General features: G+C 40.4%; 3 protein-coding genes across 8 annotated transcripts; all 3 read left to right on the top strand.

The window, feature by feature from the left end:
• Positions 1–453: 453 nt before the first annotated feature.
• brox (BRO1 domain and CAAX motif containing) lies at positions 454–17,780 on the top strand. 6 transcript variants are annotated; one of them, XM_086265209.1, is made up of 13 exons: positions 454–589; positions 5,043–5,162; positions 6,450–6,556; positions 8,728–8,824; positions 9,876–9,971; positions 10,353–10,425; positions 11,034–11,139; positions 11,406–11,495; positions 12,235–12,320; positions 12,430–12,511; positions 13,696–13,846; positions 15,852–16,011; positions 16,100–17,780. In XM_086265209.1, the coding sequence occupies exons 2-13, from the start codon at positions 5,062–5,064 to the stop codon at positions 16,181–16,183; spliced, it is 1,233 nt and encodes a 410-aa protein (XP_086121335.1). In that variant the 5' UTR covers positions 454–589; positions 5,043–5,061; the 3' UTR covers positions 16,184–17,780. The 6 variants fall into 6 exon arrangements, with proteins under 6 accessions (XP_086121335.1, XP_086121332.1, XP_086121334.1 ...); XM_086265206.1 differs by lacking the exon at positions 454–589 and adding an exon at positions 4,412–4,565; XM_086265208.1 differs by lacking the exon at positions 454–589 and adding an exon at positions 4,666–4,805.
• Positions 583–3,682, top strand: LOC147312196 (alpha-1,6-mannosyl-glycoprotein 2-beta-N-acetylglucosaminyltransferase). Its single transcript, XM_086265205.1, has one exon. The coding sequence runs from the start codon at positions 643–645 to the stop codon at positions 1,897–1,899; it is 1,257 nt and encodes a 418-aa protein (XP_086121331.1). The 5' UTR covers positions 583–642; the 3' UTR covers positions 1,900–3,682.
• Positions 17,781–20,990: 3,210 nt separating the features above from the next.
• On the top strand, positions 20,991–22,797 carry LOC147312194 (uncharacterized). The gene is made up of 6 exons (XM_086265213.1): positions 20,991–21,046; positions 21,126–21,238; positions 21,430–21,591; positions 21,679–21,733; positions 21,847–21,941; positions 22,036–22,797. Exons 2-6 carry the CDS (start codon positions 21,224–21,226, stop codon positions 22,243–22,245), a joined length of 537 nt encoding a protein of 178 aa, XP_086121339.1. The 5' UTR covers positions 20,991–21,046; positions 21,126–21,223; the 3' UTR covers positions 22,246–22,797.
• Positions 22,798–23,003: the final 206 nt, after the last annotated feature.

Raw genomic sequence — 23,003 nt, 5'->3', positions numbered from 1 at the left:
ATATCTAATTCCAAAGTCTTTGCAGTGAAAGCAGTACCCTTCTATAAAACATTCGCTATCATTTACCAATCAAATGGGCTCTGATCTACATTTCCTTCTCATGTTACGGAGCTATACGCAGGATCATGTTTCGCTGAGCAGGACGTCGCGCTCTCCCCCAGTTGGTTGGATTGTACACGTCAGCAGTCAACAAGTTGAACCCAACATGTATCACAGTCCTATCATCCTCTTCCTGGTAGTATCGTGTTGACACAGTACAACTACTTCGGGTAAGTAAAACAAGCTAACAACGGACAGTTAACTTCCCTTTTTCTTAACCGCTAAATGTACACGTAAGTTTTATGAAGTTGGTCAAACCGCTTGCTTCTACTTTTCCACACACAGGTGTTAAAAACAAGCGGCAGGAGCGACTGTGTAACAAATGACACGGCTCTCCTCTGGAAAGCCCTCGACATCTTTTTTAGAGCAACCGTCAGGAAGCGTTTGACACACGGTTCAAGAACTGTCACGCGACAATGGAGCGTTCATGAGGAGGAGCGCGAGGACGCAATGTTGCACGGAAGTTTGTGGCGAAGAGGCGCGCGACAAGGTGAATGAACGCCACTGCTATTTAACTCCGGAGTGTGTTTTTACTTAAAGAAAATGAGGTTTCGGCTGCTCAAGAGGAATCTGCTCGCGCTTCTCGGCATTTCATTCGTAGTTGTTACTCTTTTGTTTTCAACACGCGTGTTATTAGTTTCTGATGACACAAGCGGACCCGGTAACACCGTAAAAAAGAACCCGGGCGTGAGCTCTAGTGACCCGGTAAAGTTGAACTTCAGGTCGCTGTCAGAGCTAACTCAGTCCGTTTACAGTGCCAACTTAAAGCAGTCTGTTTACAATGCAGACAGATTTCCAGGGGACCCTCGGCTGGTGCTGGTTGTGCAAGTCCACAACAGACCAGAATACCTCAGCCTGCTTATCAAATCTTTGGCCAAAGCTGCTGAGGTCCACAGCTTCCTCCTCATCTTTAGCCATGACTATTTTTCAGAGGAAATCAACACAATTGTTCAAGGGATAACTTTCTGCAAGGTACTGCAGATTTATTTCCCCTTCAGCACTCAGCTGTATCCCAGAGAGTTTCCTGGGCAGGATCCACGAGACTGCCCCCGAGACATATCCAAGGACAGGGCTCTGGAAACAGAATGCCTCAATGCAGAACACCCCGACTCCTACGGTCATTACAGAGAAGCCTTCATCACTCAAACCAAACACCACTGGTGGTGGAAGCTGCACTTCGTGTGGGAGCGAGTGCAGGCGATGCAGGGCTACAGTGGCTATGCAGTATTTCTAGAGGAAGACAACTACATCTTACCAGACTTTTTCCATTTTTATAAATCAATGATCGAGTTCAGAAAAAACAACTGCCCAGACTGTGACTTGCTGGCTTTGGGTAACCATAATGGCCTGGATGGTTTCACCGCACTATCCAACAAGGTGTTGACCACAGGCTGGATGTCCACCAAACACAACATAGGCATGGCCATCTCCAGGGAGGTGTACTACAAGCTGATGGGGTGCAACAATGAATTCTGCACGTACGACGACTACAACTGGGACTGGACTTTGCAGCACATCTCTGGAACCTGCATATCGAAGCCCCTCAAAGTGGCGGCAGCACTGGGCTCCAGGGTTCTTCACACAGGAGACTGTGGACTTCACCAGAAGGAGAACTGCAGACCAGAGTGGGCCGCGCAGAAGGTTGACGAAGGACTTCAGAAAGCTAAGGCCGGCCTCTTTCCTCCATCACTTGTCCTCGATGGTGCAGAACCGGTGGCGCACAAAGCGCACATGAAGAACGGAGGATGGGGAGACATTCGCGATCACATCCTATGTAATAACTACGCCAAACGACTCTGAACTGCGACTTTTTAACATTCTACAGGTGTGCCATCTGAAAAAGACTTTTTCAGGCTTTTTAGGGGCTGCATTGGGTTGTCTTCGCTTTCAGTGTTTTGTTTTTGTTTGTTTTCTTTTTAAATGATCACCCCCCAAAATTGGACCAAATCACATCTAAACATACTGCATTGTTCAGCACAGTAAAGACAATATTTTTTTTCTTAAATTACCAAAGATGTATGGGTGCCAACACCTTTTGTTGAAATTTGTTCTGTATGCTGCCTGCAAGCTCAGTTCAACTGAATGTCAGCAGCTCTCTGGGTTTCCTACAAGCCACAAAATTAGACTATATATATATTGCACTTTGTTGTAAACTGAGAGTAAACCATATCCAGAGTGTGCACATACGCACTGTCATTTCTGAATTTATTTGCGAATTCTGTAACTTGGAGCACTGCACTCATTTATTTACATTTACATTTCAGTTTGTTGCAACATGATTTTTACACTGTTATTATCAAACGTTTGAAATTAAATGTTTTTACTCATGTGCGTCTTTGGTACGTTTTAAAGTAAAGACGCGTATAATTCAGACTTACAGCTTTAATCAAAGTGTGAAAGACAGTACATGAGGAACGTTGCAGCATCATCTTACAGCAGATGTTTGTAAGCTAGCTGTTGGAATGAATGACTTTGTAAATGGAATTTTCTTTGTAACATTCAGTGTCTGTCTGATATAAATGGGGATCTCTCTTTTGGGGTGAAAATGACAATTTAATCAGTTTCCAACTCCCTGACTTATTGATTCCCAGTTGTAAAAGCAGGAGGTGGCTTATTCTCTTTCTGATATGCAAAAGTGAACTATTTGGAAGCAGGATCAGGGTCTTGTAATGCTGCATTTCTACATTAGCACCTTTTTATTGTTGACAAAATGGACTAAATGATAATGTAATTATCTGTTATGGTTCTATAGAAAAAATCTTTTTCAAGTGCAAATGTTGGGTGAATAAAACTAGGTGTAATGATACATTTAGTGCCTTTAAGCTGACCTAATATGCCTTTTCTGCCTGGCCTTCTTTTAGAATAGATTTTAAAGCTGTATTGTTAACATTGTTTTTGACCAGAAATTCCAGTAATGCAGAATAACATTTGTTTTGATAGTTTATGGTCTTTGTCCATTCGATATTTAGGGAAAGTGAAATGTGAATGTTGCTTTTTACCAAAATGTTCAGTCTGTAGTTTGTAAAGAATATTTTTACACTGGCATTGTGTATACTATAGGTGTAATACCTGGTGTGATCTGGTTTTGGTGCACCTCTGTGTGCTCTCTAACAACTGAAATGAATGTGATAATGAAATGATTCCTACAGTACACACAAGTACTTTATACACAACACTTTATCTGGTGTATGTGTGTGTACCTGTTGTTTTGCTGATTCCTGACTTGCTGAGAATGAGACAAACTATTTTTTTTGTCATTGTTTTTATTATGTTGATATTAATGATCTAGCTCATTGCTCACTTTTGAAGGATGATGGGAAAATAAAATAAATGTTATCCCTTGTGACACTTTTCTTTTACACTTCTAAACATACTGCCATTAATGTATTCACTAAATAATGCTTCAGTTACAACCAGTTATTGTAATTGGTTCTTCCGGGAAACATTCCTAAGAATTTAGCGCTACATAGAAGTATGTCCTACTGGTCAGTGGGCATTTATACATATTGAATGTGTTTTTGTACTGGTCATCAAATAAAAATGGCAGCGTTTCAGACAATCAAAGATCAGTGTGTATGCCATGGGTGTCTGTTTTTGTTTGTTTTTTTTTAAAGGTTATTCTTGGGAAAGTGATGCTTTGCATATACTGGAAAGGTATTTCCAGGAAATTGTTGGAATATAATGTAACACCTTGAAACCATTAACAAGGCACCTCGGCAGATGAAATAACCCCAGGTGGAAGGTCACATCTTAAAAAGAAGCTTATTGTTGCATCTTTATAGCCTTTGTAGTGTCATGCTAAAAAGTGATTTTGGGGATTTGCCAAACAACGGATTGCTGTTATTTAAACTATTGTAATTCACAGATTCCTCTATAATTTGCATTATATACATCGTTTTGAGCCAGAAAGTATATTCTTGTCACAAGGTTATTTGTGGCTAGTCTGCTATTGCCAAATAACTTCATTTTGGCAATAAATTAAAAGCGGCATTGATATAAAATAGATTTTTCAAGAGAGATCTGGTCAAAAGGACATCAGAAATTCGACAAATATAACAGATATGTTAAGTGGCCAAAAAAAGACTTGATTAATTACGGTGTACAGCACAGGGGTCCAAACTGCAGAGTCATTCGGATACTTGCAAAGCAGGTTTTCTTAGTTTTAAATATAACCCACTTGTAAATCCAGGTGCCTGCAGCTTATTTACCAGCATTACACATTAAATCCGCACAGAAACATCGGCAGTCACTATTTTGGCTTATGATGGCTTTTTTGGGACGACACCGGCCACTCGGAACCCTCGACAAAACAGAAGCTCGTTGTCTGGGATGCATGTCAGGTGACTGAATCGGGCTTTGTCATTGGCTATTTACTATGCCGTATTTATTTCCGGAAGTAAGTTTTGTAGTCTGAGAGACTTTCCAATAAGGCTATTAAACGTCAGCTCTATAACAAGCTCCGACAGGTAACAGAACAGTTTCTATTGTATTTGAATATGTTCAGTTCACTTGTCTGTTTAGAAGGCAGCCGTAATGTCTTTTTAACGAATCCCGTACGTTTGGAACTGTACATAGTGTTAGCCGTTAGCGGCTGTTGTTAGAAGCTTACGTAATGCACTTTAGTCAAGAACAGACAAGAAAAATACTAAACGAAACGGTGTACACGGCATCTTAAAGTAATGTTAACGATTTATTGGTTTCTCACAGTAAGTTTGGTTAGTACTTAAAAGCGCTTTTTTTGGAGTGCTGACACGGATACTTGTAGCCACCGTGATGGTGAAATAACGCTAGCCAACGTCACAGATTTGTTAGCTAGCGCTGCTTGATATTTAAACAACTAAGGTTGTCATCCACGTAACTTGTGGCATTTTAGCGTGTCAGTCATCTAAATCGCCTTTATCTCAACTGTTAACTGTTTGTCACACTGTTCCTCTGTCTTGTAGGTGTGTATTCATTCACAGGATGGCACACTGGTTTCACAGAAACCCACTGAAGGCGACAGCTCCTGTGTCCTTTAACTTCTATGGGGTGGCAGGGAGCCCAGCAGCCAATAAGATATGCAAGTATGTCTTATCTCCACCTGATACACCGTGAGCAGGGATATCACAATGGACTGTGTTCGTCACCATGACCACAGTTGGTTAATAAACTGCTATGTATAGTTTCTTACCCTCTATCAATCCGGTTGTTCAGTCTGACGTCACTAGCCGTGTCTGGACCTAAAGTCCGCTGCAGGTCCATATATCAAACGATCACTATGGCATTACTGAGAGTTGAAAAACTGTCTAAAGTCTTTCATCTTTAATAAAATGATCAGCGTTCTGCTCTACCAGGTGTAACAATTGAGTTTAACATCCAGGCATCCATGAAAACGGAATTTATGACATTTAACGGAGTTAGAAGTTAGCAGGGAGTTAGCTCGCTAGCTTCTATCTAAATACAATATAGCTTGTCCTGACTGCGGGGTTTTGGAAACAAATTAAAACGTACAGCTCTGTTATCACTTCCAGCATAAATGAAGACAGAAAACTAAACAGCAGTGACGTTTGTAGGGTTACTGAAGTTGGGCTAGCTGGTGTATAATGATGTGCTACGTGACCGCTAGCGACACAGCTATGTTAGCATAATATAAACAAGCTAACTTTTTTTCCACTCGATAAAAGTTAACGTGAGTGTTCTCGGTGGTCAGGAACAAATGTAATCGCATGGCAGGATGCTGTAAAAGGACCAAACTTCAGCCAGGAGAACAACTGAGATAATCCATCCACAATACGAGGTTAGTCATTCATATACTGCAGCATGGGCTGGGCTGTAGTTACATCCTAAGGTTTTAAAAACTGAGCTTAAATAAATGATTAGTGGTAATAAAAGCCGAGGGAGGTCAACAGGGATCACTGACTGTTTTAGGAGCTTTTTGAGATTAAATAGAAGAAAATACAAAACATTAAACATGTTAACAACACACAAGCCATATTAAACTCAGACTACTTTAGGCCCGGAAGTAGGATTCGTCGCGTCATCACTGAACAATCGGATAGCATTTGACCATTACTATGCTACTGGTACCATTATTTGATCACCTAATCTCAGTCGCCTCACTGCTAAACAACAATGGCAATGATTTGTTCAAATGTCAATAAATTTTCCTGTAGACTCCTGGTGGAGCATAGGGCCGTTTCTGTAGCATGATTGTTTTATTTATTTTTTTAGAGGGTGGGGTTGCTAGCCCATGCTCAACCCTCCTTTCTCATCCTGGACTTGGGACCAGGCAATGGTGGAGTTTTGTTCAAATTTAGTCTCACTGAATATGGCTGTCCACAAAGCAACAGTACTATTTGTGATATGTTCAGTGACCTGAGGACAACCAGAGCGAGGCTGCTGGAGATGTTCACTGATATCACCTGCAATCCTGAGATCATGAAGAATGCCACAGATGCATACTTCTCCCTTCTTCAAGGTTTGTTCACCAGCATTTCAGGGTATCTTTTTATCTTTTTCCAGGATAACTTTAGATACAGATAGGATATCAAAGTTATGGCCTAGGGGCCACAGCTCTGGCTATAAACAAATTTTAATTTGGTCTCCATAACAGTTTAGGTTCTCTATACATTCTTGCCTGCTTAGCTTCATCTGTAGTCTGTACAGAAATGCATACCCAGATCGCACCTGCAACTTTTTGGTGTAGACAGCAAAGTCGATAAAGGAAGACAGATTCAAGAGAGAAATAACTCCTTCCTTCCCATCTTAATGTTTGCCATGAAACAGTCTTGATTTTCAAAGACTTCAAAAACAACATTGTATTTGCATCTAACTGAGTGTGGCCCTTTGAAACTGGTGTCATCTCTGAATTTGGACATCCCTGTTTGTCAGTAGTGTGGACAAACTGAGACAGAACTCACTTTTTATATCCAGAGAAGATGGCTAATGTAAGGAGCTTGAACAGAAGGCGACTGGACTTCTATAAGATTTTTCAAGATATTCTTACCTCTCATTCAAGAGGCTTCTTCAGCTCCCTGATATTTAAAACCTAGTGGGGGATTTTCCTTTGGAGAGTCATTGACGCACTGTTAATATCGTGTGTTGTCATCATGAGCCAAGGTGTGAAAAAAGGTGTGCATCATTACCAGCAGAGGTTTCAGGTGAAACCATTGCCTCACCATGTGACTTATTGGGATGTAGGGGGGGGGGCTCGGAAGGGATCTGAAAACTACATTCTAGGTGGCTGACAGTTGGTGTCATAAGCCTCCTGTTCTGGACGTAGATGACCTCCTTTCACTCCTCTTTCAAATAATCTGTCTTCTCTGTCCAAAATGTGAACGCTGGCATCCTCAAAAGAGTGACTGCTATCCTTTAGGAGCAGATGTACAGCTGAGTCTTGTCCTGTTGAAGCGACTCTTCTGTGTTTATGGAGTGGCTCTTTGGTTTCTACCAACTGAGGAATGAATAGGAGAATGCACAAAATGTATAAATACTGTTGTATGTTGATGGACTAGTGTGGCCATAACAACAGGTTTTCAGCATTTTACTCCCTGTAAAAACGACACTGATCTTCCACAAACGTGCAGAACCCTATTGATAAAATTTGGGTCTGACCGCGTAGTGGTTAACATCCTGTATTAATCTACTAATCCTATATCTGCTTAATGTTTCACATGATCTAATACTAACATAAAAATGTAAGACTGGGTTTCCACCGCATCAATACTACAATGCAGTGTTTAAAATACATTAAAGTCTGAGAACCACTATGTTTAAAACTATACCAACATTACAGTGACTTTAATAGAATATCATATTTTTTATATTTGTATTTTATGTTGTTCTGTTACGTTACTGTAATGTTTTAGAAAAGTCTCCGTGTGTGGTTATTTTGACACCATAGCACAAACCTGTCACGCTGTCACCAACTGGTAATGTAGCAAATGTAACAAGTGCAACATGGAGATGATGGACCAGATTTATGAACTGCATCAGCGTAAACTGGTGTTAATAAAAAAAAAAAAAAAAAAAAAAAAAAAAGGACCCAGTGACAAGATTGTGTGTAAGACTTGGGAATTTATGCAATCGAGGCTGCTGCTTCAGTCGCAACTGTGTATTTCTAAGAGTTCCCTTCTCATCATCACTTGCATATACACAGATCCTGCTCTTGTCTAGTAATTGCCTGTATTTAACCTCCTAAGATCCAAACTCTTTCATGGCATGCATTTTTAATTTCTCTTTGACATTTAAGCTGATTGGGACCTGATGAATGTAAAAACAAAGAATTACCTGATTTTTATTATTATTATTTTTTTTTTAACCTGATTTTTGTTTCTGAGAAAAATGAGATCGACATATGAGGACATTGGTTTTGAATTTCGATAGAACAGTGGCAGTATAACGTCCTCGTAAGTGGATATCAGACCCTTGTAGAGCAAAATTTGGTATTTTAGTCAACCCAAAATGTGCTGTCCACATGTGGACGTCAGGTCCTAGGAGGTTAAATAATGTAATAAATAAATTGTAAATGAGAATGTTTTGTTTTATATTACCCAGTTCAATGGTTGTGAATTGTGTCTCACTTATTTTGCTCTGCATCTAACCAGCAGTCTCTTTGCCCGTCTTTAAAAAACCTTTATGATGCATTAGGCTTTATCATGCCCTTGGATGGAACTACACAGGAGAACAAGATGAGGTTCATCCAGAACTTTAAGTGGACCGATACCTTACAAGGAAACACGCCAAGGTAAGGACACAGAGGGAGTACTTCTAGTCTAAGTGTAAGTGGAAGAAATCTCGTTCATGTTTAATGATACAGTGATGAATTATCTAAGAGCTAGCAGCTTTAAACATTTTTTTAAACATATGGGGCGATCGTGGCTCAAGAGTTGGGAGTTTGCCTTGTAATCGGAAGGTTGCCAGTTCGAGCCCCGGCTTGGACAGTCTCGGTCGTCGTGTCCTTGGGCAAGACACTTCACCCGTTGCCTACTGGTGGTGGTCAGAGGGCCCGGTGGCGCCAGTGTCCGGCAGCCTCGCCTCTGTCAGTGCGCCCCAGGGTGGCTGTGGCTACAATGTAGCTTGCCATCACCAGTGTGTGAATGTGTGTGTGAATGGGTGGATGACTGGATATGTAAAGCGCTTTGGGGTCCTTGGGGACTAGTAAAGCGCTATACAAATACAGGCCATTTACCATAAATGAAACATTACAGAAAGACTTCTGATATGAAGACCTCTGGGCAGAGCTGATGACTTCTTAAATTGGGAAAAATACATTATAATACCCAATTGAGTTATTTTCAGTATTTGTTGTCATGAGTGGAAGAATTTATTTATTTATTGATTAGCATTCAAATATCTCAATGAATACAGAATAAAGATCTGCAAGAAAGCACGAGACAAGGCTAATCAAAAGGTACTGGCTGAAGCACATGCTTATTATGCCAACCCTTTTAACAAAAGATCATTTAGCATGCAGCTCATGTACATGGGGCTCAAAGCAAAAGAGTAAAACAAAACAAAAAAACCCTTCCTCCTTAGCTAAGTAAATACAAATAAATTAAATTTCATAACAATAATCAAACTGAATGAACTGAATGTACCCATCTAATCTAGGCGGTGTCTTGCTGAGTCTAATCCTGTGTTATGGTCTGTCCAGCAACATAAAATATTATCTCAAATGACCACGTAAAGGTTGCTTGCATAGAAAAGTGGATTAGCAGCTCGCTGGCTTTTTTTTTTTTTTTTTTTTTTTTTTTTCTTCTCTCTTAACTCACCGTCTCTCCCTACTCTCCTTCCAGTGCCCAGCAGGATGCAGTCTTTGAACTGATCTCCATGGCCTTTAATGTTGCCATCTGGTACACAAAGTTTGCCTCAAGAATGGCAGGAAAGGAAAAGTAAGAGCCTTTTTGGCTTCTTCTGTGAAACTATTCTGCATAAATGCATTTTACAAATTACTTTAGTTTCATACTTTAATACCTCATCAAAAACAAAGGACGCTGTGACTAATGTGAATATGCACAGAATATCATGACTTTTGAACATAAAGTATTACAAAAACAATGTTAGATTTTTAAGGTGCAATATCTGACACTATTTAATTGGTCCATCTATACATGCATACATTCTCTATCACAGGTCTAACACATAGAGAATCACCACTTAACCTAATGCCACTAGTTTCATTGAAAGGTTTTAATTGGTTTAAATGACCTTGAAATCATTGCTATTATTTGTTGTTGTTACTTTATTTCTGCTCATGTTTACCTGTTACACAGTGTATCAGAGACAGAAGCGAAAGACGTTCACCGAAGCTTAAAGGTTGCTGCTGGAATCTTCAAAAATCTTAAGGTGAGGGAGATGTCAATTCTTTCCTCAGTGGAAACTGGAAAGGTTTTATTATACAAACTGACGCTTAGGACAAAAAGTGGATGCCGATCAGTGCAGTTCCCCTGCAGAAAACATTAATGACACACTTTACCTCCTTTTATTACAGATGAAATAATTTAGACAGTTTTTAACTCTCATTGATGCCGCAGTGTTCGTTTGACTTTGGGACCTGAAACGGACGGAGTTTAGGACCCGGATTACTCCCCGAGGCTCCTGACTACCGTAGCTGTATTGCTCTGACAATCCATCTGGCGGTGTGGCTTCGTAGCTTACCAAAGTCATACTAAAACATTTTTGACAGATTTTTGAGCGCCGTGCACCACATAAAATCGGTTTGAGGTAATTAAGCACAACCAGAATTCATACATAAGGCGCATTGTCGATTTTTGAGGAAATTAAAGGATTTACCCGCGCCTTATAGTGCGGAAAATACGGTACTACAGTTTTTCTTTCTTTTTTTTTCTTCTTCTTATTTTTAGCTACAAGCAAATAGATTGAGGGATTTAAGACATATAAGCTATAGGTTTTATTTATTTATTTATTTATTTATTCTGATATCTTCTTTACAGGATGTCCACATCCCTCGCCTCATCACTCCAGCTGAAAAGGGCAGAGACCTGGAGCCCCGAGTCATTGATGCATACATCATCCAGTGTCAGGCAGAAGCACAGGAAGGTAACGACAGTGATCACTGTGCAGTGATCGTGCAGATCGCTGATGATATTGTTCCTCTCATCTCTGATGTTTAAGATGGTCATTAAAATCTGTTATATTATAAAATATATGTTATATATTATAAAAATAAAAAGGCTTACTCTGCAAATAATCTGACAGTTAATGGCCTGAGTCAGAATCCATGTTACACTGATAATCATTAATCATCAATCATCACTGACACAGTGTGCCAACGTTTGGTTCTTTCCTCTCGTTTGTTTTTACAGTGACCATTGCCAGAGCAATTGAACTGAAACACAATGCGACAATCATCGCAGCTTTGGCATTTGAGACTGCAAACTTCTATCAAAAAGCTGGTCTGTACTTTTGACACAAGTAAAATAAAGCTTTTTATCAACCTTATTGGTATGGCACCTTTAGAAACAGTTTATTAAGTATTTTGACAGACAGGGAGAAGCAGGATCGACGATTTAAACAGAGCACCAGTCTTTACATTTAGGTGGGAAACATTAAAAAGAAAAGAAAAACAACTATGAATAAAATTAGACAAGGTGTAATGCCAGCATGTAAAAGCAAGTCGGACTTGCTTTTACATGCTGGCAACGAATGAAACCAACAGGAAGCTGAGCTGCTGCTTTCTGAACCGGCTGGAAATGAGAAAGTGACTTTTTGTTTGAGCCATAGAGGAGGAAGATGTAGCAGTCGAGGCTTGAGAAAATAAATGAAATGTAGTGGTTTTATTTTCAAGATGGTTGAAAGAAGCAAGACTGGACATCTTGTCGGGGGGTCTTCGCTTTATAAATACAGCACCTTGAGGCAACTGTTTTGGTGATTTGGGACTATGTAAATAAAATTGAATTGAATGAAATGAACTGTTCAAAGCTAAGAGCTGAAACTCAGAACTCTCAGTCAGCATTTCTGACTTTGAGGTATCAAGTTATAATGTATGCCTTCCAACAAATGAAGTCACTGAGGCAACTGTGCTTTCTGGATGACCAGGCACAATGGGAAGCTTTCTGGTTTGTTGACCAAGAGCCTAGAAAATAAAATGATGGTTACTGAAAAGATATGAAGGTCAGTTTTCTGTCTCTGCAGACCACACACTGAACACCTTGGAGCCAGAGTGCAGCAGCAAGTGGAGGAAGTATCTCCAACTGAAGCAGCTCTTCTACATGGCTTATGTAAGCTAAAGTTTGCAGCACAGCTATAGGTTAATAAAACAACTATTCTGTTTACAGAATTCAAACAAACAAAGTGTTAAGATTGTTGTCATTGAGTTTGTGTTTGCAGGCGTACTGCTATCATGGACAGACACTGCTGGCAAGTGACAAATGTGGAGAAGCTATCAGATCTCTCCAGGAAGCAGAGAAATGTATGTATGCATGTTGTAATGTGTAAAGCAATTACAGAGACGTAAACAAGCACGTCGAGAGCGCAAACTTTCACCCAGGCAGCTCACTCTCTGTGCAGTATTTACTTTAAAGGGAATACTATTGTATTTAATATATACAAGCAACGTCATACTAAGAATCCCCATATATCATTCCCTACGTGCCTTAAACCTGTTAAAACAGTCTTAAATAGCTCTGTATGTTTCTATGTTGAAAATACACAAATCACAGTTTATAAGGTATAAGACTTTTGCACTAATAAATCATTGATTTGACCTTGAAGACTGTAAGGCAAGCTTGAATGAATTGCTAACCAACTCTGCACTCCTAAGTTTGATTAGAATTCAGACAAAACAACACACACGCACACATTCCCTCCTCTGCAGAGGTAAATGTGACTTTGCTCATTACAGCACAAGTCTTATGTTAGGCTGTGGTCTGATAAATTTGTAAAGCTCCTATTTCTTCCGTCTTTGCTTCTAAAAGAACCGTCCGTCGTTTAGTGTTGTGTGCGTTTTAAAACCTTTTTTTTTTGCGTTGTTATTCTTTTGTAAATTTAGTAATTTTGTAATTACTAAATTTTGTAATAAAGTACTTCATTAATTGTGTTAATCAGAAAACGGAAGTCCATGCCTTACAGAAGACTGTTACTTCTGTTCTTTGCAGACTGCAGTGCTTACTCAGTGTTACCTGCTCACTTGGCTTCAGTCATGTAGGTCAGCGGTCCCCAACCCCCGGGCCTCGGACCAGTACCGGTCCGTGAGCCGTTTGGTACCGGGCCGCGAGAGTTGAGGCTCAGGTCTGAAATGTATGTTTTTCAGGGGTTTTATCGGTTTTCAGCGTTATTTTGTCATCGTTTTTATCGTTAACTCGGTTTTCCTGGGTCTTTTCACGTGTGTTATGAATAAATCTTCTTTTTTTCGGTACCGGTACTAGTTTTATTTTGTTGTATTTATCCGCGACACCTTAAAGGCCGGTCCGTGAAAATATTGTCGGGCATAAACCGGTCCGTGGCGCACAAACGGTTGGGGACCGCTGATGTAGGTTACCAAACAGGAGCTTCCTGTGTGATTGCTGCAGCAGATCTTAGAGTTGTGTTTGAATTGTTTCCCCTTCTTTGTTCCCTGGATATATTTTGTGTTAACACAACAACATCTGCGTGTAGGTTACTCCCGCGCTGAGTCACTATGTAAAGAGTACCGTCAGACCAAAGGCCCGGGTACAACGGCCAAACCATCGGAGCAGCTGTTCTTCCTCAAGCTGGGTGGCCTCATTAAAATGACGCTGGAGAAGTGCCAGAGAGAAAATGGCTTCATGTGAGTCAGCCAGACCCCAAACAAACACACACACACACACACACACACACACACACACAGAGTTGTGGCTCAGATTCTACACTTTCCCCGTCACACATGTGACGAGATGATGCAATGTTTACGTCGTGGTTCCCGTGGCGCTCAGGAGTCAAACTCTGAGGACATGTTTTCAATCATTAACAACACATTTTCCACTCACACAAAGGCACATTTGTGTGTCGTCAGATTAAACAGTCAGCTGGCTGCCCTGAGCTTCACCTGCACAAACGCTCAGCTTCGGGTTTATGTTCCTGTGAATTTGCATGTGTTCATCATAGAGATAGCTCTGTTGGGCGTCATTGTCAAAATATTATTTTCTCTCATTTTTTTTTCACCTGAAACTAACGCGTGACCTCACTATAGTGCCCAGCTGTCGCCTGAAAAGTTAAATATATTTGCATGTTGGAGGTGAGCGGAGTATTGTTCATTTTTCCACAGCACTGGCCCTGCCTGCTGTATCGCCACAAAACCCGCCTGCTTCTAACTGCAAATGAATCGAATAAACCAAAGAGCATTTTTACACTACAAGCTACATTTGTCCCATTCACACACATTCATGCTTTTACTCTTATCACATAGAAACACCTCAACATGAGGATTAATGTAGGGTCTTTTACAGTTTAAAGCGTTGGTGTGATTTCGAGCTATGTAAATAAAACTGGACAGCCCACTCTACCTCCTAGTTTATAGCCATCCTTATGTAAACAGTTGTTGATGCCTGTTCCTGTTTGTACAGTAGCATCTAATTTCAGTATAGCACACATTTCATTGGTCAGCAGTTTGGTGATTGTTGTTTTCTTCTTCTACTTTGCGCTTTAATGCCAGTCACTCTGTAGATGCATAAATGCCACCTGCTGGTGGCTAGAGGTACCTTTCCTGTGTCAGGCACAGGTAAAAGCAGGGAAAACATTGAATTTAAGACAAGAGATACTAGAACCAAGTCTATGTGTAAATTACTATGACCCTTAGTCAAAGGAGCTTGCAAAGAAAAACGTCTGGACTTCTTTAAGTTGCTTGAAGACGTTTCACCTCTCATCCGAGAAGCTTCTTCAGTTCTAAGGTCAAATGGTGGAGAGTCCCAGATATAAACCTAGTGGGAGTGACCCCCCACAGAGGGACAAAAGGACCCCCTGATGATCCTCTAATCGCCTGAGCCAAGGTGTGAAACTGGGTGTGGGTCCCAAACAGCCAGAGTTTCGGGTGTGTTCATTGTGAAACCTGGCCCCACCTTATCATGCGAATTCCTGAGGTCAGATGGCCCAGGATGTGAGTGGGCGTTAAGGCGTCTGCGAAGGGATCTCAAAACTGGATTATAGATGGCAGAGAGTTGGTGTCGTAAGCCCCGCCTCTGTTCAAAGATGGTCGCTCACAGTGGACATAGATGGCTTCTTTCACTCCTCTTGCCATCTATGTTCACAATGAACACACCCGAAACTCTGGCTGTTTGGGACCCACACCCAGTTTCACACCTTGGCTCAGGCGATTAGAGGATCATCAGGGGTCCTTTTGTCCCTCTGTGGGGGGTCACTCCCACTAGGTTTATATCTGGGACTCTCCACCATTTGACCTTAGAACTGAAGAAGCTTCTCGGATGAGAGGTGAAACGTCTTCAAGCAACTTAAAGAAGTCCAGATGTTTTTCTTTGCAAGCTCCTTTGACTACGATGACCTGGATGACTGAGAACCTTCACAGACTATGACCCTTAACTGACACAGGCTGATAACAGTGTGACAATAACATCTGGCAGTTTTGCAAAAAACTTTTGAGTTGTGAGTTAAGTTGATCACAAACCATTTAAAGACCCAGCTGACAATGATTAAGTGAGAACCACAACAGAGGATTCCCATTTGCACGGTTAAGTCTTGTACATATTTAAGTTACCCTTAGAAAGGGTCTTTGTAACAACAGGGAAAGCATTCAAACATGAAAACCTGAAATTCTTCCTTCTACTTGTTTCTTTGGACAGATACTTCCATAAAGTCCCGGCTGAGCCGCCGCAGCTGGACATGAAGGCGAGCTACGGCCTGGCTGAGCCCGTCCCATTTGAGCTGCCACCTCTCAGTGAGCAGTGCACTCCTGAGGTCTACGCCACCTTCGATCTGACAAAGGGAGCCAAAAACGACAAGGTACACACCAAATCAGTTATTTATTCTAGATTATTTCATAACAATGTTATAGTTGTTGGTGGTATTATAAATATTACTTGATGTGCAGGCCAAACCCAAGGAGGAGGAGGTGAAGCCAGTGAAGGAACCTGACTTGAAGCCTCAGAAGGACACAGGCTGCATCCTCTCCTAAACTTTCCATTCAGTACATTTTCAGCCTGTTTCACGACATCCATTTACTTTCCTCACATAACTCCAGACATGTTGTACATTCATCCTAGACATGTATATTACATTTAGCAGTTATAACTGTCTAAGTCAGAGCCAGTTATGTGACCAGATACTCAAAATGTCTCACTCTGTGAGAATCACTTTTAATTAGGACATGAAAATAAATAAGCCTTATGGGTCCCATGGTTGTGTCAGTGGTGCCTTCAGCTGCATTGTAAACTGGTCGCACTGATTATAGATAACTCAGATAATGGAAACTGACTTATTAAAGAGGCTTAAAGTGGCCTAAAACATAAAAATGCAGTAGATATTTAAACTTTGATATTGAATAGTTAGCACTACATATAAATGCAATGTAATTAATCCAAAAGAGTAAATGTGGGAAACTGCACTCCGTCACTCTGCCTGTATATCTGGGAATAAGATAATTGAAACTGTAAGTTTTTAAATTGCATTTTACGTGTCCAGAACATCGTCATTTAAATATTTACACTGATCAATAGGAATCCCAATCAATACTGGACAGACAGAAAGGACGGCACATGATTTTGCCGTTGAGTTTGGTTTTCTTTTAGCTGTAGTAGCAGTTTACAATCAATATTTACATCACGACTTATGTATTATAGTTTTTGTACATGACATAGCTGTTTTCTACTTTGACTGTTCATTTAAAGGAACTATATTATTATTATTATTATTACCTGTGGCTGAATCATTCTTTATCAGGTTGTGAATTTGTGTCTGTTATCCCTTAAAACTAAAATTTTAATTTATTTGTGTTTGTGGTAATTTATCAGACAATCCAAAACACTTCAGAGGGTATAAAGTCCAATCACGTTTTTGCTGGTGTTGGAGTCAATCGTACTGTTTCAGTGTGTGAACTGATGCACGAACAGCTTACTTTCGTTAGATGTTCACGTGCTGTTGTCAATAGTTGACAGTGTGCAGAAAGCAGGCCCTATCATCGACATTTGTACCTTTGTGTGTGACTTGCTTTTGAAGAGCTGCTTCAAGCAAGTTTCTTATATCCATCAGACTCTAACAACTTCAAAATAAAAGGTCTAATAAAAAACAAAAGTTAAGTTACTAATTACTGGAGAAACAAAACTGTAATATTCTCCAACTCATTTAACCTTCGTGTATATTTGCTTCCCTGATCTCACCATTGGACTTTTTATTGAGTTGTGCACCTGTTTTCATCCTTGTGCTTTTCTTTGCTTTGATTAGACTGGATGTCATTACACTTAAAGCAGTGAATTTATCCAGGAGGTGTGGCAGGACTCTGATATGTTCCACATCCTTTTTTAAGACAGCTGTTTGTCATTAGGGTGTGCCACATCACCGGTTTTACATTGTGCACTCTTGCAGCTCTCCCCTCCTCTGATGGTGTCTTTCATGTAAAAGGTATTTCAAATGGTATTAAATATTCCCTTAAAACTCACTTTTTTCTTCTTGGCTTTTTGTAGATGTAAAAACAAGACTGTCACATCATGTCCGCAAGAGGTCAAACTGACACAACTGGTCTAAAGACTATGATAAAATTTTTTTCAACACAGAAATGTTTTGTGAAAGAAGAGTCATTATTTTCATACCCAAATAATTTGGTTACGATGTACAGAACAAGTTGTTTTATCTGCATAGCAAATGGGACAAGAACCATCAGGTACATGCAAAACACAAAGCTTTTCCTCTTAGGTCCATGTGTGTTTGAACAACATACGACTTGTAATTTTATCTCTACAACAAATCTACACACCAATCTGCCAGAGGTTCCTTCCTATTGAAAGGGAGTTTTTCCTTCCCACTGTTGCCAAGTGCTAGCTCATCGGCGTTGTCTGATTGAGGTTTCCTCTCTGTCATTGTAAGGTCCTTACAATACAAAGCTCATTGTAGTGACTATTATTTTGAAGTTTTTTGCCATATAAATAAAACTGAACTGAATGGATTTGAAAAACTGTGGCAGGCAAACTGTGAGAATTTTTCTATTTCTCCTTCCTCACCCTAGCACACGAAATCAGCAAAGTAAAAATTTATACTTGGTGGCCGATATAGTCAGATTGATAAACATAAATGGCGAGGCTGGTGTTGCATGCAAGTCTGGCGAGAGCCATTATCTAGGTGGCGGACAGCAAAGACAAGGTTTGTCATCGGCCATGCCTGTGTAGCCAAGAAGACTCGGTTTATAAACGCAACAGCTAAAGCTAAACAGTTAGCATAGCTTACCTGCACAGCATCTGCCTCCAATGTGTAAACCAGACTAAGCTACCTCAGTGGTAAACAGATTGTTACTACAGTTCAGTTCTATTCCCTCAAAGTTGGTAAGTAAAATTTATTTATGTAAGATAGGAACATTATAATATTGTAAAGATAACAAAAGTACAGAATGAAGAAAAAAATCTTAATTACACAAAAGCAACATAATAAACAAAAGATTATCCAAATGACTGGCTGAATAGATGTAAGCTGTCCAGTTTTCAACTGTTTTTTAAAAAAAGACGCCATAGACCTACGGGTGCGGAGCGAGAGAGAGAAACTGTTTTGGCGCTAAGGTTTGGAAGGCATAATTTTTATAATGTAAGGTAAAGACCCTACAATAATACAAACCTATAATACCCTGTACCATAGGTGTCAAACTCTGGCCCCCGGGCCAAATTTAGCCTGCAGCCTAATTACATTTGGACCGCAAAGCCATACCAAATTACTATTAGAGCTGGCCTGCTGGTATTATACAGTGCATTTCCTGCTAATACTACAAATCCCAGAATACTCTGTTGGTGTTCTGGCGCATCAGTCACGACAGGACCCATTAACACCCTGGTCGTGTCCAAATTCATGGGCTGCATCCTCCTGAGGATGCATTTGGAGGCCGATTACGTCACAGCGACGCGCCGAAGGCTGTCGTAGACTCCTCCGAATGCAGCCGACAAATGTGTCCTCCTTTTCCCCGAATTTGAAGGATGGGTCGGGTGTGTCCTTTCTTTTTTTTTTTTTTTGCCTGTCCCGTTTGGATCTTTAAAAAAGGTGTATGATGAAAGTTTGCGACGTTGTGTGCCCAGAGAAAAAGCAAGCATTTTCAAATGTCAGCCTGAGCAGAAACACAGTAGCTGATCACACACCTGAAGTTGCCACCAATCTATATAACCAGCTGATGGAGAAGGAAAACAATTGTGTTGCATTCTCCATCTCTGTTGATAAGAGCAGTGATGCCTCTGATACTGCCCAGCTTTCAGTCTTCATCCGTGGTGTGGACTCAAATCTCTGTGTTACGGAGGAACTTTTAGGATTAAAATCAATGCATGGCACAACCACAGGGAAGGAAATATTTGATGAGGTTTCCAAATGTCCAACTGACTGCATCATACATCAAGAATCACTTTGTGGCAATGCCTTTATGTGTGAGATCATGAGCGATCTCGAAGCTTCAGGGGCGGGGGCGTATCATCACAGACATGTATGCTGCAGTGAGGGCTTTTAAAACTAAATTGTGCCTGTGGCAGAATCAGATGCTACAAGGAAACCTGGGCCATTTTCCCTGCTGCCAACCAATGAACAGATCTCTACTGCTGTGTTCCCATGTGCACAGTTTGCTGAAAAACTCTGTGTACTCAGTGCTGAGTTTACCCGGCGATTTGCCAACTTTGATGCCCAGAAATGTCGATTTGAACTGCTCAGTAATCCTTTTGCAGTTGACGTTGCAAACGCACCAACAAACCTCCAAATGGAGCTGATTGAACTCCAGTGTAGTGACACGCTGAAGTCAAAGTATGATGCTGTGGGCACTTCACAATTTCCACATTTCATCCCTGACACAATGCCTGGGCTCCGCACCCACGCTGCTCAGATGCTCTCCATGTTCGACAGCACTTACCTATGTGACCAACTATTCTCCTCAATGAAGATGGCCAAAACATCTCACGGGAGACGTCTAACCGATGAACACCTTCACTCAATCCTGAGGATTTCCTCAGTTCAGAGCCTGAGCCTAGACATTGAGGAACTAGCATCCAAGAAGAGATGCCAGGTATCTGGCTTGGACACATCAGATCAGTGTGTAGCAAACTGAGCTATAATTAGCATTTTCTTTGTGCACTTTTTCTTGCTACTCCCAGACATGGGCTTGAATGGTTTCACGTTCAATTATATTTTTATTAGATAAGTGGTTTATTATTGTTATTTTTCTATTTATTATTAGCCTGGGGAAAAGGTTTACTGTTAAAATTTAATTCAGAAGGCTGAAAATACAATTTTTATTTAAGAAATAAATTCCACTGATATGTTATTTAATTGGAATTTCAATTTTGCATGTGTGCAATATTAAGTTATATATACTTTTATATAAGTTATATATCGTTTAAGCAAAGCTTGTCCCATATTCAGTTTTTCAGCAAAACTTGTTTGAGTCTATAAGAAAAGGTTCCTTATTATATATCTGGAGGAAGATTTTTTTCAATAAATATTAATGTTAGCCCACGACTTTGTTCCAGTTTGGAATTTTGGCCCACTGTGTATTTGAGTTTGACACCACTGCCCTATACTCTAATAACCCTACAGTCTGGTGCTACCAGATAATCTGGTATAGAATTTGTGCTCTGTCATTTCTCTGCTGCTTGTCTGAGCTAGTAAGGCTAACCTGGTTATCTAAGAATGGCGTGATTGCCAGTATGTGCAGTCAGACTTTACTGAAAGAAAATCTAACTTTAACAGCAGAGTGGCTTAGCATGGCTAAGCTGTGATATTCAACACGCCACCAAACCTGCCTCCCAAGCCCAGCCCCTTGAATTCAAGAGTGAAACTGATTGTGTTGGAGCGACTTGCCTCTGATAAGGTTTGTGCACTTCTGTATTTGGCGTCTCAGGTTTCAAGTCAGATCCTGTATCCTGTAGTTGTTTTTCTCCACAACGCAGAGTCAGCATGGATGGATGTCTGGGACAGCAGTGACACAGAACAATGACTGGATACTTGTCCTTTGGAGCAATACAGAAACACTAATGTAACCCGAAGAATGAACAACCAGGAAGTAAGTGCCGTGATAATGAAGCAAACATAGCTGTTAGCTTAGTTTGTATTCACAAAATGAACTTTATGCAGTTGTCTGCCATGACTCTGTCGCTCCGGTGCAATTTGTAATAGTATTGTAAATGCAGTGAGTATAACACACAGTACTTAGATGATATGCTGTGAATAAATAAAAGTTTTCTGATGCGTCAGACATCAGCAAACACCACTGAAACAAACTTTGAGGGTCCTGCTTCGGCCAAAGAGAGGAAGGTGATCCACTTCTCCAGCGGTGAAACTCTTGTAGTTGAAGACAGCGAGGAGGAAGAGGTGGAGACGTCAAACAAAACTCCCTTTGAAGAACCTAAACAGAAGGTGGGTATCTGTTTGGGGGGGGAGACTTGTGGTGAATATTTAGCAACAGTCAGTTCATGTGATTGCTTCTATCTTTTTTCTTCTCAGACTCGGCTATCGTTCAAGAATGTGGCCATTCTAGTTGGGAGGTTTTCACTGCTGGGTATGCCATGTTACATAATCAATACAGAAGCCAAGTGACTGTAGAGAAGGCCCTGACTTTAGCTTTTTGTGCAGGCTTCACTGAGTCTCCACATTTTCTGTTTCCAAATTCAGCCTGTGACTTCCTTGGGGAAAGATTGGCTGGTGCTCTTGGACTCAGTGCAGCCAAATACCAGTACGCGATAGATCGTTATCAACATGATCACAAGGTAATGTGTTCACAAACATTCAAGCAAAAAATAGAACTTACTCTATCGTCTATCTTATAAAAGGAAAATAAGTTCACTGTTTAACCCTCTTCAGACAACAAACAGTCGAGCTTCAGATGACCTCAAGAAGGGACAGGCAGAGACCGTGACACTCTCTCCCAGGTCTGATTGGAGTCATTATGGGGCCACAGGAGATGTAAGCTGTCCTCCCAATCCCCAGGAGAGCTCTGATGAGAAACAAATGGCTGGAAAAGAAGGATGTCACAACAAGGGCTATCAAGCGGACGAGGAGCACTTGAAATGAATCTCAGAGAAGAAAAGCAAAAGAATGTGAAGTCCCCAGGATGGAATGTTACAACAACGTGAAGAATAAAAAGCTAACAAAACAAACTAAAACATTTTCTGTGTCTAACTACCAGTGCAAGCTTTTTTCACCGTTTATTCTTCCCAATCCTGGCAAAACTGAGATTCTTACTTCAGCCCCTTTGCCAACAATATCACTGTCTTATTTCTGACCAAAAATTAAGATGAGATTGAGCTCATCCAGTCTTATTACCTTTACTTAAGAAATAATGCAAAAATCAGACCTTCTTTGATTCCCAGTAAGGTGGAATCTCTAATAAACACTTTCATTTTCTCCTGTCTTGATTATTGTAACTCTCTACATCTTATTCCTCCTTAATCCATCTTCAGTTGGTCAACAAAGCAACAGCTAGACTGCTATCAAGAACTAGCCTGCATGTGATTTGATTTAATTAAAAAAAATGTTATTAACAGCATATAACTCCAAAAACATTAATAACCTCCGGCCTCTTCAAAAATGTCAACATCCATTGAACTCTACTGTCAAATATCCACCAGTCTTGATCAGTATGGCACTTCTAAATGTTCGCTCTCTGCTGAACAAGTCTTTTATTATTAATGATTTAATTTTAGATAATAAACTTGATTGTTTATTTTTAACTGAAACATGGCTGGGTTCGGATGCACCAGTTGTTCTCACTGAGGCCTCCCCACCAAATTTTAATTTCTCTTTTTCTATTAGAAGTGGTGAGAGAGGTG

The sequence above is a fragment of the Aulonocara sp. 'chitande type north' Nkhata Bay genome, linkage group LG15 (assembly GCF_057382095.1).
Source record: "Aulonocara sp. 'chitande type north' Nkhata Bay isolate Kocher_YH1m ecotype deep benthic linkage group LG15, A_spYH_male_GT1.1, whole genome shotgun sequence".
NCBI classification, from domain to species: Eukaryota; Metazoa; Chordata; class Actinopteri; order Cichliformes; family Cichlidae; genus Aulonocara; species Aulonocara sp. 'chitande type north' Nkhata Bay.
The sequence above is the reverse complement of the archived record's forward strand: the minus strand, read 5'-3'. Positions and strand labels throughout refer to the sequence as shown.

Excerpts from the sequence above, each read along its gene's own strand:
- LOC147312196 (XM_086265205.1), top strand. The coding sequence starts at position 643 with ATGAGGTTTCGGCTGCTCAAGAGGAATCTGCTCGCGCTTCTCGGCATT.
- brox (XM_086265209.1), top strand. The coding sequence starts at position 5,062 with ATGGCACACTGGTTTCACAGAAACCCACTGAAGGCGACAGCTCCTGTG. Across the intron at positions 5,163-6,449 it reads GCAGCCAATAAGATATGCAA|TGACCTGAGGACAACCAGAG; the intron begins GTATGTCTTATC and ends TGATATGTTCAG. Across the intron at positions 11,496-12,234 it reads AAACTTCTATCAAAAAGCTG|ACCACACACTGAACACCTTG; the intron begins GTCTGTACTTTT and ends CTGTCTCTGCAG.
- LOC147312194 (XM_086265213.1), top strand. Across the intron at positions 21,592-21,678 it reads TTGAAGAACCTAAACAGAAG|ACTCGGCTATCGTTCAAGAA; the intron begins GTGGGTATCTGT and ends TTTTCTTCTCAG. Across the intron at positions 21,734-21,846 it reads TGGGAGGTTTTCACTGCTGG|CCTGTGACTTCCTTGGGGAA; the intron begins GTATGCCATGTT and ends TTCCAAATTCAG.